The sequence below is a fragment of the Phodopus roborovskii genome, unplaced genomic scaffold (assembly GCF_943737965.1).
Source record: "Phodopus roborovskii unplaced genomic scaffold, PHOROB, whole genome shotgun sequence".
Taxonomy (NCBI): domain Eukaryota; kingdom Metazoa; phylum Chordata; class Mammalia; order Rodentia; family Cricetidae; genus Phodopus; species Phodopus roborovskii.
In genome coordinates, this window is record NW_026126448.1 from 4066944 (window position 1) to 4082657 (window position 15714).

The window sequence follows — 15714 nt, forward strand, 5'->3', positions numbered from 1 at the left end:
AGTGTCCCAGTTTATGCTTAACACTCATTATTGACCCTTAGATACTTTGAAGTCAATAGCTTGGCCTCTGTGTACTATCTGATCTAATATCTACATTCTTTTTTCAGCCTTATCTTTGGCTACATCTTTCCATTTATACTTTTTTACTGATTCATTCATTCATTCTCATTGAATTCTCCTCTGCTACAAAACTCTGACACTGACAACCTGATACTTGTTACCAAATGCAATCTGCTGAGATCTTAACAGCTGTCACACATTATAATTGGTCTTCAGGCACTATTAGGCAAGATTTACTTTCTCTGTATCAGACCTTCCACATCTGTGTTTGTCCCTCACTTGGTGCTTTGCTTCCCCAGCCCAAATATCTTTCCTCACAGTCTTATCATCTTGGGTCATCAACATTTCTCACATGGAACAATTACCTAGACTTGGCCTCCTTGCCCATTACCTAAAATCAGACACCGAGAAGATATCTCTTTAGGATCTCCATGCTAGCCTCTCATTCCTGATAAAGTGTACTGCATTCTTAATACTCTGTTGTGGTCAGGGAACAATTTTGACACTTACCTTATAACCTGGAGGAACTCTGCTTCCCATCTTGCTTGTTTTTAAGACACTTTCATCCACTTGAGATAGGGATTGCAGCTTTTTCTCTGGAAAGATGAGCATCACTTATTACCCATGCTTCTGTGTCTTTCTAAGTTTCATCCTTGATGGTCAAGTTTCTTAGTTCCTGCAGCCTTGCCTACAGCCTCATTATCACTAATTCCTACTTCCTATATCTGACTCACCCCCTTGTGCTTAGAAACCTAGTGTTTTGATTGATTTTTCACATTGCTTTTTGAGTAGGTTCCTTAGATTTGGTAAGCTGGACTTTAGACAACTTGCTGGCTTCCTAGGACTTCAGGTCATTTCAATATGTTTATATGATATATCCCTTAGACTTTCCATTGGGAAGTACCTTTAGTTCACTTTGTAAATATGTAGTCCTCCCTCTGGGATTAGTAAGCTGGAATGGAGAATAGGGGTTCAAAGATATGATACATCAGATGGAGGTGTGAGATAGTTTTTTCCTTATATTTCTTTGGCTGCTATTTACTAAGCTCTGACAATGATGATCATGCCTATTCTTTAAAAACCCTGTTCAGTGAGTACAAAGAGAGAGTTTATAACCATTCTGTGTTGGCAAGTACTGTGATGAGATCTTGACCTTCTCTACAACAGTCCGTCTCCTTGATAAATCAGTTATCTTAAGTGTATAAGCTAAAAAAAAAAAATCCCATATTAATTCCTTATGCAGTGGAGTTCAGTGACAATGAATCTCTTTGCTTAATAGTTTCTATCTCAATTGACTGGGAAGAGAAGCAGGAAGAATCCAGACAGAAACAAACCAGTGTACTTTGCACTTTGTTATATAGGACAATGCTACTACTATACAGAAGTAGAAAGGAAATTTTTCCGGATGGCTAATATATTTATCATTTTTTGAGAGAAGCACTTTGTAAAATTTAGGACAAAAAAAAAAAAAAAAAAAAAACAAATCTGGAAATAGCTTAGAACCCCCTCCACTCCATAGCCACTCCAACCTACTACTCTGGGAAATGCTTAAGCCCACTGTGGGCCTAACAGGCCAATTGTCAGCCTTCTTCTTTCTCGGATCCTATTCCATAGGCAGCATGTATTTACTTCATTCAGTAAACAGTGTCAAGTACTGGGTCAGATGTTAGATTATTCACTGACAATCTAAACATGGGTATTGATTCCTACAACAGAGAGATTAGGAACTATTAGCAAGTGCAACTATATATGAATAAGCACATTGAATAAATATATAATCACAAGTTGTAGCAAAGCTTTGAGAGAAAGAACATAGCTGCTATGATAAAGGACAAGATTCTAATTTGGGTGGAGTAGGTAACATTGAAGTAAAAGAAAAGAGAAAATAAAAGTTCAATACCCAGTGTAGTGAGATAGTCATTCTGTGGCAGTGACCACGCCCATTGGGGGTGGAGCCATGGGCGGATGCAACCTGTGGAAGGAGGTCTGAGGAAGAGCCAGGGGAAAAGTTCTCTTGCTGACAGGACTCGGACAGGAGAGCATCCGGTGGTACTTGTTGGTGTTCATCTGTCTAGGTTGTAAGTTATTTCTCCCTGAATAAACATCTTTTCGGCCTATTTGTTTATCCTGATCTTTATTTAACAGCAATACCCCAGTACTTATTAAAAAAAAAAAAAAAGTGGAGTGTAGTAGAATATGCCTGTAATCTCAGCACTAGGGAGACAGGAAGATGGCTACATAACAAGTCTTGGCCAGTCAGAATACACAGACAGAGACCCTGTATCAATCCTCAAATGTAACAAAGTCAAAAATCTAGAGCAGTGGGGCAGGAGTTGTTAATGTGTAGAAGAAATAATAGTAAAGAGCAGTCTTTGGAGGCACAGAGATGATCTATGGACTCAGTTTGTCTGAAATAAAAAGCTAGAGTTTGGATTTCATTCCAGCATAATTCACATTTGTGAAGAATTTTTGATTCAGGAAGTGACAAGATCCAATTAAAGTTTAAAATGACTATATAGAGAAGGGAATGGGGAGGGGTGGGAAAAAAGAAGCAGGGTTGGGTGGGGACTTTCTCAGGATATTAGTAAAAGCATGAAAATACAGAAAACTAAACAGATTGGAGATATCTTTTGAAAATAGATAAATTTAAATCCTTTGGAGAATTTAAAGACTTTAGTGAGACGTGAGATGTGAAATTTTCAGTAAAAGATGTCAAGCCAAAATATAGTATGGGGATTGATTCTACTCCTGCTTCTACATTTCACATCCAGTCCATCAACATAGACAAAGCTCTCTACCTGCAAAACTGCTCAGAATCCTAGGACTTCCTACCTTCTTCACATCTTCAAGCCTTTTCCAACCCAGTATTGCATCTAGCCTAGACAAAGGCACTACTCATGCAAAGCTCATACTAACATCTACTCTGTAATTGCATCCTCTTTTCTACTTCTAACTCAATTCCACCAGTCCCCACCTCACTGATTCCTATTTAGTCATTCTGGATTTTTCAGAGACACCCCAAAGCCTTTTACTGCTTTTGACCTTTGTGTTTGCTATTTCTACCAATTATTTCGCTTCATAGCTGTACAGATGGCTTCCTTCCATATCCATTCAATTTTTATTACAGTTACCTCTGTGACTATTTTCCTGCATTATTACACTCACAACTCTCATTTCCCTTTTGTATTCATTATGCTTATCATCGACTTACATTCATATACTGATTTTGATTATCATTCTTTCCCATTACAAGTTCTGTTCTCCTATAGCATGCTACTGATTCTGTTTTAAAAATTACTGTTTCTTGAGCGTCTAGAGCTATATAATAGTGGAAGTTATCCGGCAATATTTATTCTCACCATTTTAATTTATTTTTAAATTAGCAAAACTTAGGTCATTTTTACTGAAGGAAAGAGAAAAGAAATTAAGGTCAACCCAAGTTTTTGCTTTATCTAATTGGGCACCAGAAAATGGGAGCACCCCACTGTGATGAAAGCACTTTCTGAAACCCCGGTTCAGGGGATGACAGGAGATCAATTTTAATTAGGTTGAATTTGAGATCATTTTCAGACATGCAAAAGGAGGAATCAAGCTGGCAGATGGATAGGAAGACCATGTGATTTATTATAATAACTTAAAGTGAATGAGAGAATTAAACATAAAATTTTATACTATTAAAACAGTCTTTAAGAATATACAGTTGTGATGGAGAGCTGGAAAGATGGCTTAGTGTTTAAGGGCACTGGCTCCTCTTCCAGAGGACCTGGGTTCAATTTCCAGCACCCACATGGTAACTCATGACTGTATCTGTAACTGCAGTTCAGGTGTTCCAGCACCCTCCCCTCATACAGATATACATGTAGGCAAAACCCAATGCACATGAAATAAAAATAAATAAATAAAATTTTTAAAAGTAATATAAATTGCTTTTGTTACATTGGTGCTTTTACAAACGAATTATTTTCAAAATTGCAGGTGTGTGTCTTTTAATGTTAACCAATTATGAAAGTTGTACATTTACATTTTGATATATATATTTACATATATATGTATGTATTGACAATTATAGTTTGTATTTTGAAGATAGAAAATGGAAGGATAATCAGATTCATATAAACCATTTGGATACCTCAAATCATCTAAGAATAAATATCTGCTTCATAGCTTTTCTGATTTAAGATGAACATTGTTTTCAACCAAAGTTTTTATTCATACTATATAACAAAATAAATTTGTCTTTAGTGACTTCATATTGAAATAGCTATATTATTACAACTAAGGAAGTAATCTACTTTCCAGAGAATGAATTTCTAAAACTGGATAACATAATTGATTTACATTGGAATTTAGTTAAATGATGCTATTTGAGACATTTGACTAACACTAACATGAAACCGCTGGGTTCATTTAAGTTTTTTACTTGTTGGTAAAAGACAGTAAGTTACCACTTCATGCATGAGAGAGCTTGGGTTTGGAAATGGTCAGAATGATTTTAGAATAGGTGTGAACTCTAAAGAACAGGCCACACATTACAACTTCTGAAGTGCATCTTGTCACATGTAGTACACAACTGTTCTTAAATGATTTCAATCATTTTCCTTTTAAGCTTCACTTTTATATGTACAAATTGTACTCTAGGGACATGTCTTATAAAACTGCTACTATTGTGGAAGATATGAATATTTCCTCAGATTTGTGACTTCTTTCCTGCTATAGATCAGCAATGCTTAGTTATATAATACAGGTCATATTTCATGATTGTATTTTACAAGAAATGGAAATATATTCATTAATTTTCCTAAAGTGTACATGCTTGTATTTTTAATTCATTACTAGTAAAATAATAATGAATATTTTAACATATAATCAAATAAATCATAATTTTAGACTTACACAACTGTACCGAGAGCATCCTATTATACAGATACAGGGTTGTTCTTCCTACAGGTATTACCAACTAATGATCATAGTATCAGGTGAATGGACCATGGAACGGTTGACTGGTACAAACTACCAGCGCAGACAGCACCAGTGAATACTTTTCTCTATCACAATTTTGGGAAAAAGGAGTTAACTTCTTTTGTCTGTTTGAGCACAACTTTTGTTTTTTTCATGAGAGGACCATCTGAACTAAATGATGCCATTGGCTACTATTGGCTACATTGAATTAGGAAAGAAAGATAAGTGGTTAACATTAGTTTTGTTTCTTGTCTTTTTTGCTTGTTTGTTTTTTCTGGGTTCTCTGCTGTGGTCTACCCTGCCCTTTATGCCCCAAAATCCTTGGCATGAACCTAAAATTCACTGTTTTAGAAAAAAGATAGGGCACAGTGTCATTTTTCTTTCACTTGGCGTATGATGAAAATCTTAGGTAGCATTTACTAAACTTCTGCATGTCAGTCTCTACTCTTCACAGCCAGTCTGTGATAACATTTTCATTTTAGAGGTGAGAAAACCTAGGCTCAATGCTGTATGACTGATAAGTAATGGAAGTGAGTTAGAGCCTACTATACAATGATTGCATTTCTAAAGGTATACAGAGATGTCATTGAACATAGCTGTGGGTTCTTTCAAAATCTCACTTGTCCTGGTAACTTCACCCCCTGAACTGTTGTCATTGATCTGCTCACAATAAATAGCAAAGCCAGCTTAGTACAAATTTTTGATGTATGCCTGAACCAGGAGGCTGTGGCCTGCTACTGTATCTTAAGAAGAGAGCATTATGCTCCTGCCTCATTCACTGTCCCAGACTAAGCAAGTAGCAGATCTAAAAATACAGTCTGCTTCACATAAGAGTTTCTCAACAACTGAAGTAGATTGCAGGAAGTGGGAAGGGACCACATTTTATGAAAAAGCTCAAAGTAGGCAAGAATACAAGAGCTTGGCCTCAAACCAACTCTAAGTTCCCCATCTGGATCATCATCTTGTTGTTTCTCAGAATCCAAGGAGAGGGATAGAGTCCGTAGCTCAGAGCCTCTTCTGGCATGGTCCTTGAAGTTTCTATATGGGTTGGCATTTTTCCAGCAATCAGCTACAGGTAGGAATATTGTTGCTGTCTATGACCATGAAAATAATAAGTCACAGCTATTCTCTGGCTCTTAACCAGCCAAAATAATTGGCTTTAATTTTAATTTTCTAATGACTTGGAATTAATAGAAGCAGCTGCTACCACAGTGTGTGGGTGTCCTTCTCCAGAAGGCAGTGACAAAATTTAAAAAAAAAAAAAAAACTGATGTTATAAAATAAACTGAAAAATAAAGAATACAGAATGTAGGACAAAAGGTTAAATCAAGAAAGGAGCAATATCTTTTTTGTTATCATAAATTCAACTAGCAATATGTAACACCGCCTCTCTCCTCCCACCCATAGTGTCCATTAGCTGATAAAATGGTAATCTGATTAGACTCGGGGTATCAAAACGTGTTGCCCATGTCTGATCACTGCCTCATGCTCTTTCCCTCCCAGTGTCTCAGAGAGATTAGCTGTGACAAAGTGCAGGGAGAAGAGATAAGAGTAGATGTGCTGGTGACAGGGACATTACAGTTATTTCAGGGGTGACAGTGGGAGTTAGGAGGAATAAGTTCCATTTGTCTACGGAGAATGGAGGTTTTATATGGGAATCTATGGCAGGTGTCTAGCTGTGCCGGCCGGACACATGAGAGGACAAGGTGAGGAGAACTGGTTCTAGCTAGATGATGGTCTAATCATTCCAGCCAAACATAGATGAAAAGCCTTTTCAGCATAGATGAAGCATGAGATTGGCTCTTCACTACTTCCTGTTCTGTTAGTTTGAAGAGAAAATTGCCTGCTGTCAAGAACGACCCTAGACTTAGAATTTAAATATTCAAGCTGACACTTTCTGCTTCATTGGAGAAGAAATTAGAAATCCTATATTTCAGGGTTCTGAGGAGAATTTGAGAATATAAATTTAGAGAGCTTTATACAGTCTCATCTTCTCTCTGTCCTATTAGCCTCTAAAAGGACATCTAGTCAGTGGATCTCAAGAGAATGCAGAGAAGATGGTAAATGGGAGGTATTCTGTTGCCTTGTACTTCATTCATTCACTAATCATAAATTCATTCATTTATGAACTGTGTATTATTAATTTCTCCAGGGCCAGGCATTGTTTTAGCTTTTGAAAAGTTTGAGATAAATCAGAAAAGCAACAGTGTCTACACTTAATATTTGCCATGATTACTACATTGTGGAGTTATTGGCAAAGAGACAAAAAGGAAGCTTATTTGACTTGAACTTGACATCTCTGTAATAGGGAGACCATATGAATGTACCAGAAAGTTAACTACAAATAGAATGAATACATTATAAAGAAGAGAAAGTGAAAATATCTATCTAGGACATTGTCCTAAGGTTCACTTTGAGAGGGCACACTGTACTTATGTTAGGAAGGTTGAAATTATTTATTTATAAATATATTCATGTATGCAATTCATCGATTGTTTTTACTTCTTCATCTATCTAAAATTCTGCATAGGTTCTGGAGTAGAAACAGTGAGGACTGTGTGGGCCCTTCCCTCAAGGGAGCTCAGACTAACAGCGAAGAGTGGACGAAATAGAGCACCACAGAGCGTGTTTGTGGTTCTGTTTTACATGTATGTGCACACAGTCCCTCACCTGCACACACTACTAAGTCTGTAATAAGATCTACATACTTCCCTTATACAATGGATGTCTACCTCTGTTATCTGGGTGGCTTCTTCTAAGAGCTGATAAACATCTATTCTCAGTCCTAAGAGCATACACACCAGTGTTTGGACTTTTCCTGGGTCTCTAACAGGTCAGGATCTTGGGTAATTTCACTCCAATGGTGGTCTGTAGTTTTGCAGATAGCCTTCTTCCCTTAAACAGGGTTTTGGTTATGTCATCACTTTCCTCACTTTGGGTTGGGAAGAGTAAGTTCAGAATATTGTGGAAAGTTAAGGAGATAGTGCATTACAAAATGTTTAGAGTGACTTGGCAAATGGCCAGTGCTGTGTACATAATATCATTATTGTTATATTTTTCCCTTGGCTTATCTCAGACTGTTCAGCAAAATGAGAGTACCTTATCTAACAAGTATAGAACAGTCTTTGAGATACTGAAACCATCTCTTGCTACATTCCCTCTTAGCACCAGTTTCTCCACTTTCTATTCTGTGGAATGTTATGAAGTCCCTATTTCCCACTGAAATAAAGGCTTTCTTGTGACGCCTGCCACTGGTCCTTGGGACGAATCATCTTTGCATTGTTCAAGCATTTGCTTTGCTTTGAAATAAACAAACGTTGGAGGGTTCCACATGCCATCACCAAAGGAAGCAGTGACATGGATTTCAGTTTAAGAACATTTACGTTCTCTTTGAAGAAACATCTGTTTACTTCTGCTTTTCATTTTTATGAGATAAGGCAGGTGATAAAGGTCCTTTGTCAAAGCAGAGATAAGCTGCTGAAGCCTGAGTAGTCTGGAAAGCATTAGAGGGGAAGCAAGTTAAAGAATTGGCATTTATTTGCACATTCTCATTTACTTTTTTGGTCCATAGATTGGTTAGATAATTTTTTTAAGCATTTAACCCTATGTTAATAATCAGTTGCATGTCAGGTCTATGCATAGGAGTCAGCAAACAACTAAGAGTCTATCATGGTGGAAGAAAGATGAATTACTAAGACAGGTGATGTGTTGAAGAGCCTGAAGTATGTATAAAGCATAGCTTTTGAGAAAAGGAGTACTGAGCACAGAATTCTGAATCTCAGAGAAGCCAGAGGGATCCGTATGGGCCATATTAAAATGTGAGGACAGAGTCCTTTAAAGGGTTTTTAGCAGGATGGGACTGCCAAGAATACAATACAACCAGATTTTTTTTGAAACAGCAGTTAAGATTATGAGTTGAGTGGCAAAGGGATGATGGCAGGCTACAGTAGGAAATCGGAGCATTACCTCTGGAGCCAGCTGGTCCAATACAGACTCTGATACTTACTAACCTTGGGATTTTGAGAAACTTTTTACCTCTTTAAACTTTCATTTTCTTGTCTCTGCAAAGGGAATGTTTATAACCCGTACCTCATATGCTGCTTGTGAGTGTTAAATGCACATAAAACAGTAACACAATGCCTGCATTACCTGACTGATGAGCCCTTCTCAAGCAGGTTCCTGTGTGCATCCTTGGTGGCACCTGAAAAATCTAAGCCCCAGACAAGGTCTCAGCTTTCCTGAATGATTATTGGACAATCCATTACCTCCGCTCTTCTTGCCAATCAGATCAAAGTTTCTCCCCCCTCCCCCAGGATAGGAATCAGGACATCTGTAAGCATATGAATTCTGATCAAATGTAAGAAAATTCAGTGGAGACAGCAGACTCTCCATAACAACCGTTAGGCTTGGGTAGAAGATTGGAAAGATAGAATGACTGTATTTAAACTGTGGGCCTCAGCTGGATGTACTAGCAAATAGTTGGAATAATGTTAACAACCTGAGGGATTATATGGTTGTAGGCATTGCCTGCATAGGAATACATGCTAAACCCCAGGCTCCAAAACAGTCTTACTCAGATCTCTGAGCCAGGACCTGGATTGACCATCACTGCATGGAGACCTCAAAGTTATTACACTGGCTTTCTTCCCAACTATAAATTCCAGGTTTTTGGACTAGTTTCCACCCCACCCTCCTGTTCTTGCATCTTCAATCAGATCACAAATTGTGGCGAATATAAATTTTCTCAATTGATTGGTCGGGTGTTTTCTGTCTGTTCTTGCCTTTTCACCCATGCCTTCACTTATAAACCTTTCCATAGTTCACATCCTCTTCTTGAACTTAGTCCTGTAGTCAATAATCTCATTCTTTTAATTTTCTTTTTCTTTCATCTCCCTTGCCTTCAGTTGGTACCCAGTACTTCAATATTTGATAGTTATTTCTCATTCTCTTATACTCCAAAAGTAAGAGCACCAGGGAATGACTTAATCTTTGTTCCCTGCACACTTTCCAGGCTATTACTTCTCTAGCTCTTCATTAACAGCTCCAGAATTTCAGTATAGGGAGATTCAGGATAGTGATTAGAGGAGTGCACAGGGGATTTATTTTAAAAGCCTTATGAAAAGATTGTTACTTCTTGTTCTTTGTAGTAGAGAGCAAATGTATTTCTTTGGTTAGTCTAAATACAACTCTGGACATCCTCTGATAGCACCACTGACTTTTAAATTAAAATTGCAATTTCTTTTGGTTTAAGCTGTGTATTTTCCATACTGTGCTGTTTTTTCAGCAACTCCTGGTTCTTATCCTGACATTTCACCCACTTGTTTTCTAAAATAATCAAATGTTAGAATATTTAATAATTAAGTATAATAGAGTCAAATACATGGATAAACATAAGTACTATATTATCTCTGTTCTTCCAGAAAAAAATCTCATAGACTGTGGTAGTTTCAATGTTATTGGCCCCTATAATCTCATTGGAAATGGCAGTATTATAAGGTGTTGCTTTCTTGGAGGGCATGTGTCCTTGTTGGAGGAAGAATGTTACTGAAGGGACAGGTTTGTGGTCTCTTTTGCTCAGGTTCCCCTCAGTTTGTCTGTTAGTTGACTTCCTGATAATGGCAAGATGTAGCCTTCTCAGTTCCAATACCACATCTGCCTGCTTACCATCCTGATACCCTTAATGATGATGAATTGAATCTCTGAAACTGTAGTTAGTCAACCCAGTTAAATTTTTTCTTTATAAGAGTTACCATGGTCATATAAAAACTCAATTAAGGCATAGATTCACTTCTGACCTTAACCAGTTAATTGGTCTAAAATTGAAAACACAATGCCTAGGCATGAAATAAATGTTCCAAATAGGGATAAACAAGTGCACAAAATTGCTTTGTCTTTGTTAATTTTGTATTTTCCAAATGATCGAGAAAGCATAGAACCAGGCCTTAAAGTGATGCCTTTTTACCATGTGTTTTTGAACCCATCATTCTCCATTTGTTGTTCTCGATCTTTTCCTAGGCATTCGTTCCTGTCTGTTACCTTTTGAGTTTTGAACTACTGTCATTGTTTATATCTTCTAGGCAAAGACTGCCACCTAAAAATGTTTACTACTATCGCTGCCCAGACCACAGGAAGAATTATGTGATGTCCTTTGCATTCTGTTTTGACCGAGAAGATGATATTTACCAGTTTGCTTACTGCTACCCCTACACATATACTCGCTTCCAGCATTACCTCGACAGCCTACAAAAAAGAAACATGGATTACTTCTTCCGGGAACAGCTTGGACAGAGTGTGGTAAGGCTAGCATCATGCTTGTGGTCCCCCTTTTGAATCACTGAATTGTGAACTTGGCAATGGAGTTTTGTAGAATACAAATAATGAAAAATAGTGTTCTATAGAATTATATATAGACTATAGGCTCTGTAAATTTTTAAATAATAAATAGAAATAAGCTGTAAATAATTATTATACTCAGCAATAATCATGCAATGATTATTTTGGGTATTGTTTTTGAAAGTGTGATCCATTGCTCCGATGGCACCAAACGATAAGAGAATAAGGTTTTGAGACAGATGGTTATTGTTATGAAAGGAACTAAAACAACATTCTTTAAAGAGTTCTGGAGAGTCCTAAAATCACTGAGAGAAAAGAAGGTATTTACTTGGTGTTCCAAATGTCATGAAAGCATTTAATGATGGCAACACTGAATTTGCTTCTTAGGGAAACCAGCATACCTTGAGTACAGCTTAGCAACTTGTATGCTGACTGTGCTTGCTATCTCTGCCCTCAGTCACTTCCCAATCTCACTTTCAATATTTGGGTTTAGTTTCCTTGCTTAAAGATTTTAATCTTCCATTACTTATTGATTTTTATCCATGGATGTTAAAAAAACATTTCAAACAAGGTGGTTTAAACCAAAAATTATTGACTTGGAGGTTCAAAGTCCAAAGTAGGTCTTACTGAGCTAAAATGATGGTATTAGCAGATCTGTGTTCTGGTCAAGGCTCCAGATACTACACTGATGTGCCCTTTTCATCACCAAGAAGCTGCTTGCATCCCTTGGTTTGTACACTCCCTTTCATTTTGAAGCCAGCATCTCATTGATTCTCATTCACCTGTCTCCTTTTTTTTTTTTTCACTTGTAATAGTTATTATGATTGAAAAGAGCTCACCAAACTAGTCCCTCTCATTGTCTGGAGATGCTTAACTTAATCTCACCTGTAAAATGTTGTTGCCTTGCAGCACAATATATTCCCAACTTCTGTGATTTGGGATCTGGACATCTTAGGAGGAGATTGCATTATTTTCTCATTTTGTTTCCTCCTATCATTTTCTTCTTCAAAAATCAGAATTGGAAGTTTTTTCTGTTCATTAAATACACTGGATTCCCTTAATGTGTTCATTGGTTAAAAATGAACAAGCACAGAATAATCTGGTTTTATGGTTTGTTCTGTAAGTGTTTTGTGCCCTAAAGCAGAAACATTGAAAATCATCAGAGATTCTAAATAAATTAATTTATTAGTGGTTTAGAAGAGAATACTAGGGCTCCTGGCATGTCATGATGGTGAAAGGGACTTTGTTCAGTGCCTTTGGATTTCACCTGCAAATCTCACTTCTTAATATATTTCTTAAAAGAGAGAAATAAGCTGATTGAGAGCTAAATTTTATCATGATGATATTTTGTACTCTGAGCTTTTCTATCCTCTAATATATTTTGCAAAGTCTCTTCCTAACAGTGCTTCTGGTGGGTTCCACTGGTATCTGGGACTTGTATTTTGAACTAAAAATTTGGGCACATGGTGTATCAGTCAGTATGTTAACAGGAAGCAAATGGCAAGGTAGGCTCAAATTAGTATATTTCAAGGAAGACTGTTTAAATGCTATAAACAGTATATATGGAAATCTTTAAATACAGTGATGTTTTCTAGAACCAATAATAGGTCAAAGGGTATGAAAATAGGAAATGGTTTTCCAAGCCAAACTATGGAGTCATTTAGTATACTGCTTGGAGAAGGAGAGTGATCTTATGTAAGATGGCTTCTTGGGCTAACTGAGGCAATAAATGCAATCATAGATTTACTAGGTGCAAGAATATGTTCTGAGAAATGTCATCTTAGGTTATTTTGGGAGAGCTTCATAAAATGTACTTACACAAACTAAAACAGGTATGCTATTACTAGGACCACCAATGACTGTGTGTCTGCCATTAATCAAAATGTTTCATATAGCATGAGTGTATGTAGTCTTAATTCTTCTGCCTCTGTCTGGAATCCCACTAAGGCTCCCTACTAGCCAACCCAACCATAAAGTAAGAGAGCCCATTGATGTGCGCCATATAGACCATCTTCCCAGGAGAGAAATAAGGGGAAGAAGGAGAATTAATATAGAGTAAAAAGAACATATTAGACACACTTAATCTTATTAGTGATATATCACTATCTGAAATGGGATTGTTAAAGTATGAGATAAATGTTTATTAGACATGTGAAATGGTAGAAAATTTAAGAAAATAAACTTCCCTAATATTTGTGCATTTAAGAATAGAATGTGTTTATTTCTCATATTCGTCCACCAAAAAAAAATCCCTCATATATTTATGTCAGACAGAAGATAGGTGCACACTTGATAGCTATTGAGTGAATGACTGCATTAATGAAAGAATTATTTAAGATACAAGTTTAAGGGTATTACAAAGAACTGCAAGCAGCAGACCTTTGATAAGGACAGTGATATAAGTTTCTAAAACAGATATCTAAAATAATAGCAAAAATAGCACCTTCAATAGATAGAAGTCAATTTCCCTTCTCTCTTTTATTATTTTTATACAATATATTTTGATCATTGGAAGTTTACTTCTTTTCTGTGTCAATCTGGATGTTAGCAATCTATGGCAGATGTTGTATCTCCCCTGAAAGCCTCAGGGAGTCATATTCTTTCAGCTTTCTGTCCCTGTCATCCATGGGAAGTGACCTTCAACCTCATTATCTGATATGTAATTCCACATTGCATCTGTTTTCTAGACATAAAGATAAAGGGAGTGTGTGAAAGAAAAAAAAACAACTATATGGCATATCATTTATTAGAATTACTACCCACATTTAAGTAAAATAGGGGTTTGATGCATGGTCCTATTTTTGAGTGGTCATGTTCTGTCTTAAAATTAGTGGTCATATAGTTATGAAGGGTAACTGATATAGAGGGACAGCTAAGTTCCCTGCCACAGGAAGCCTCAATTCTGCTTACTCCTCTAGCATCAGACTGCTTGTTGTTATGTACCCTTCTTAGGGTGACTTTTAATTCTTATAAACTGAAAAAAATAAAGGAATTGAAAAAGTGCGTGTGTTTTAATGTGATAAGAGGCATGGTAGAGACATATGACAGGGCTGAACAAGCCTCAGTATATTTCCAGAAATAAATGTATTCTATACCAGAGAAAATATGCCCAAATATATTTTAAAACATATAATTAAAAATATGAATTATTTAAAGAGGTAGTGTTCAAAATAAACAGCACGCAGAAGATGAGCTTTAGCCTGCATATTGAGAGATGAATAACATTGCTGAATACAAAGCTATGAATAAGGTTACCCAGAAAACAGAGGGCTACATTTGTTCATTGCATGATGATATTTAGTTAGATGTCTGGCTTGACTGGATTAAGGAATTCCTGAATGAATTCCTGAATGAAGACTGAGTCAACTTCATGGAAAACCCTTACGTTGGCTATATTCTGTTTTCAGATGTTCGATCTTTTTCTTTATATGGACTATCTTATTTATTTCTCATAGTAGCTCATGAAGTAGAAAGAATTTCCCCAGGGATTAAATAAGGCTAACAATATAAGTTATTTTGCTAAGTTCACATGTATTAGGGTCAAGATTTAAACTAAGCCTTTAATTCTAATACTCTTTGCTGCCCCTTTGATAGGCACATTGAGACACATATTTAAAAAGTAAATCTGATGAATGTTCATGTTCCACCTGAGCTAGATGAAACAGGTTGAGGAACTCTGTGGATCAACTCAATCCCTTACATTGAGACTAAAATCAGATGCTCAAGGTTTTTGGGCCTTTTAGCATACTTTTGCAGGCAGGACAACTCTTGGTTTGGGCTCCAGGGTATTTAATAAGGGTTTTGTCTGAGGCACCACCACAATAAGTTAATCTTTATCCTAATTTGGAGGGAGGATAATTACAAGTGGTAAGGATAAATATGCCAACACAGTCTGAGAGCACATGTAAGAAGAGATGTATTTATTTTAGTGCCAGAACTATTTATTGCTCATAGTGGACATCGCTGCCATCAGTGCATGCACAGGCATGGCAAATGACATTTTACTTTGTTGATTATCGGTGGTTCCTGGTAATTCAACCAAGCATAAAGACATTCTGGTAAAGCTCATTTTGTGGCTATCTTAATCATATATCATGTTTATTTTTCATGTATGATATAAAGCCTACCCACTGTAAAGGTACCATCATAGGATTTTGAGCAAATTACAGATTTAGATAAATATTACACTATAGTTTTAGCATATTCTCATTGCCTCAGAAAGATTCCTTGATAGTCTCCATTCTAAGCCACAGTAGACACTATAAATTCTTTTTAATCTAAATAATCTATATATAATGACACTCCATAATAATCATCCTTGTGTTTTAAATATTTGTCTTAGCAATGCATACATGTTGAAGC

The 15714-nt window shown here is 36.6% G+C and overlaps 1 protein-coding gene across 1 annotated transcript in view; it reads left to right on the forward strand.

The window, feature by feature from the left end:
- Nucleotides 1-15714, forward strand: part of Agbl4 (AGBL carboxypeptidase 4) — a 1068750-nt gene that overhangs the window by 556582 nt on the left and 496454 nt on the right. The window contains exon 5 of the mRNA XM_051188468.1: nucleotides 11097-11313. Coding sequence (XP_051044425.1) covers nucleotides 11097-11313 — 217 coding nt within the window. The remainder of the gene's footprint in view (nucleotides 1-11096; nucleotides 11314-15714) is intronic.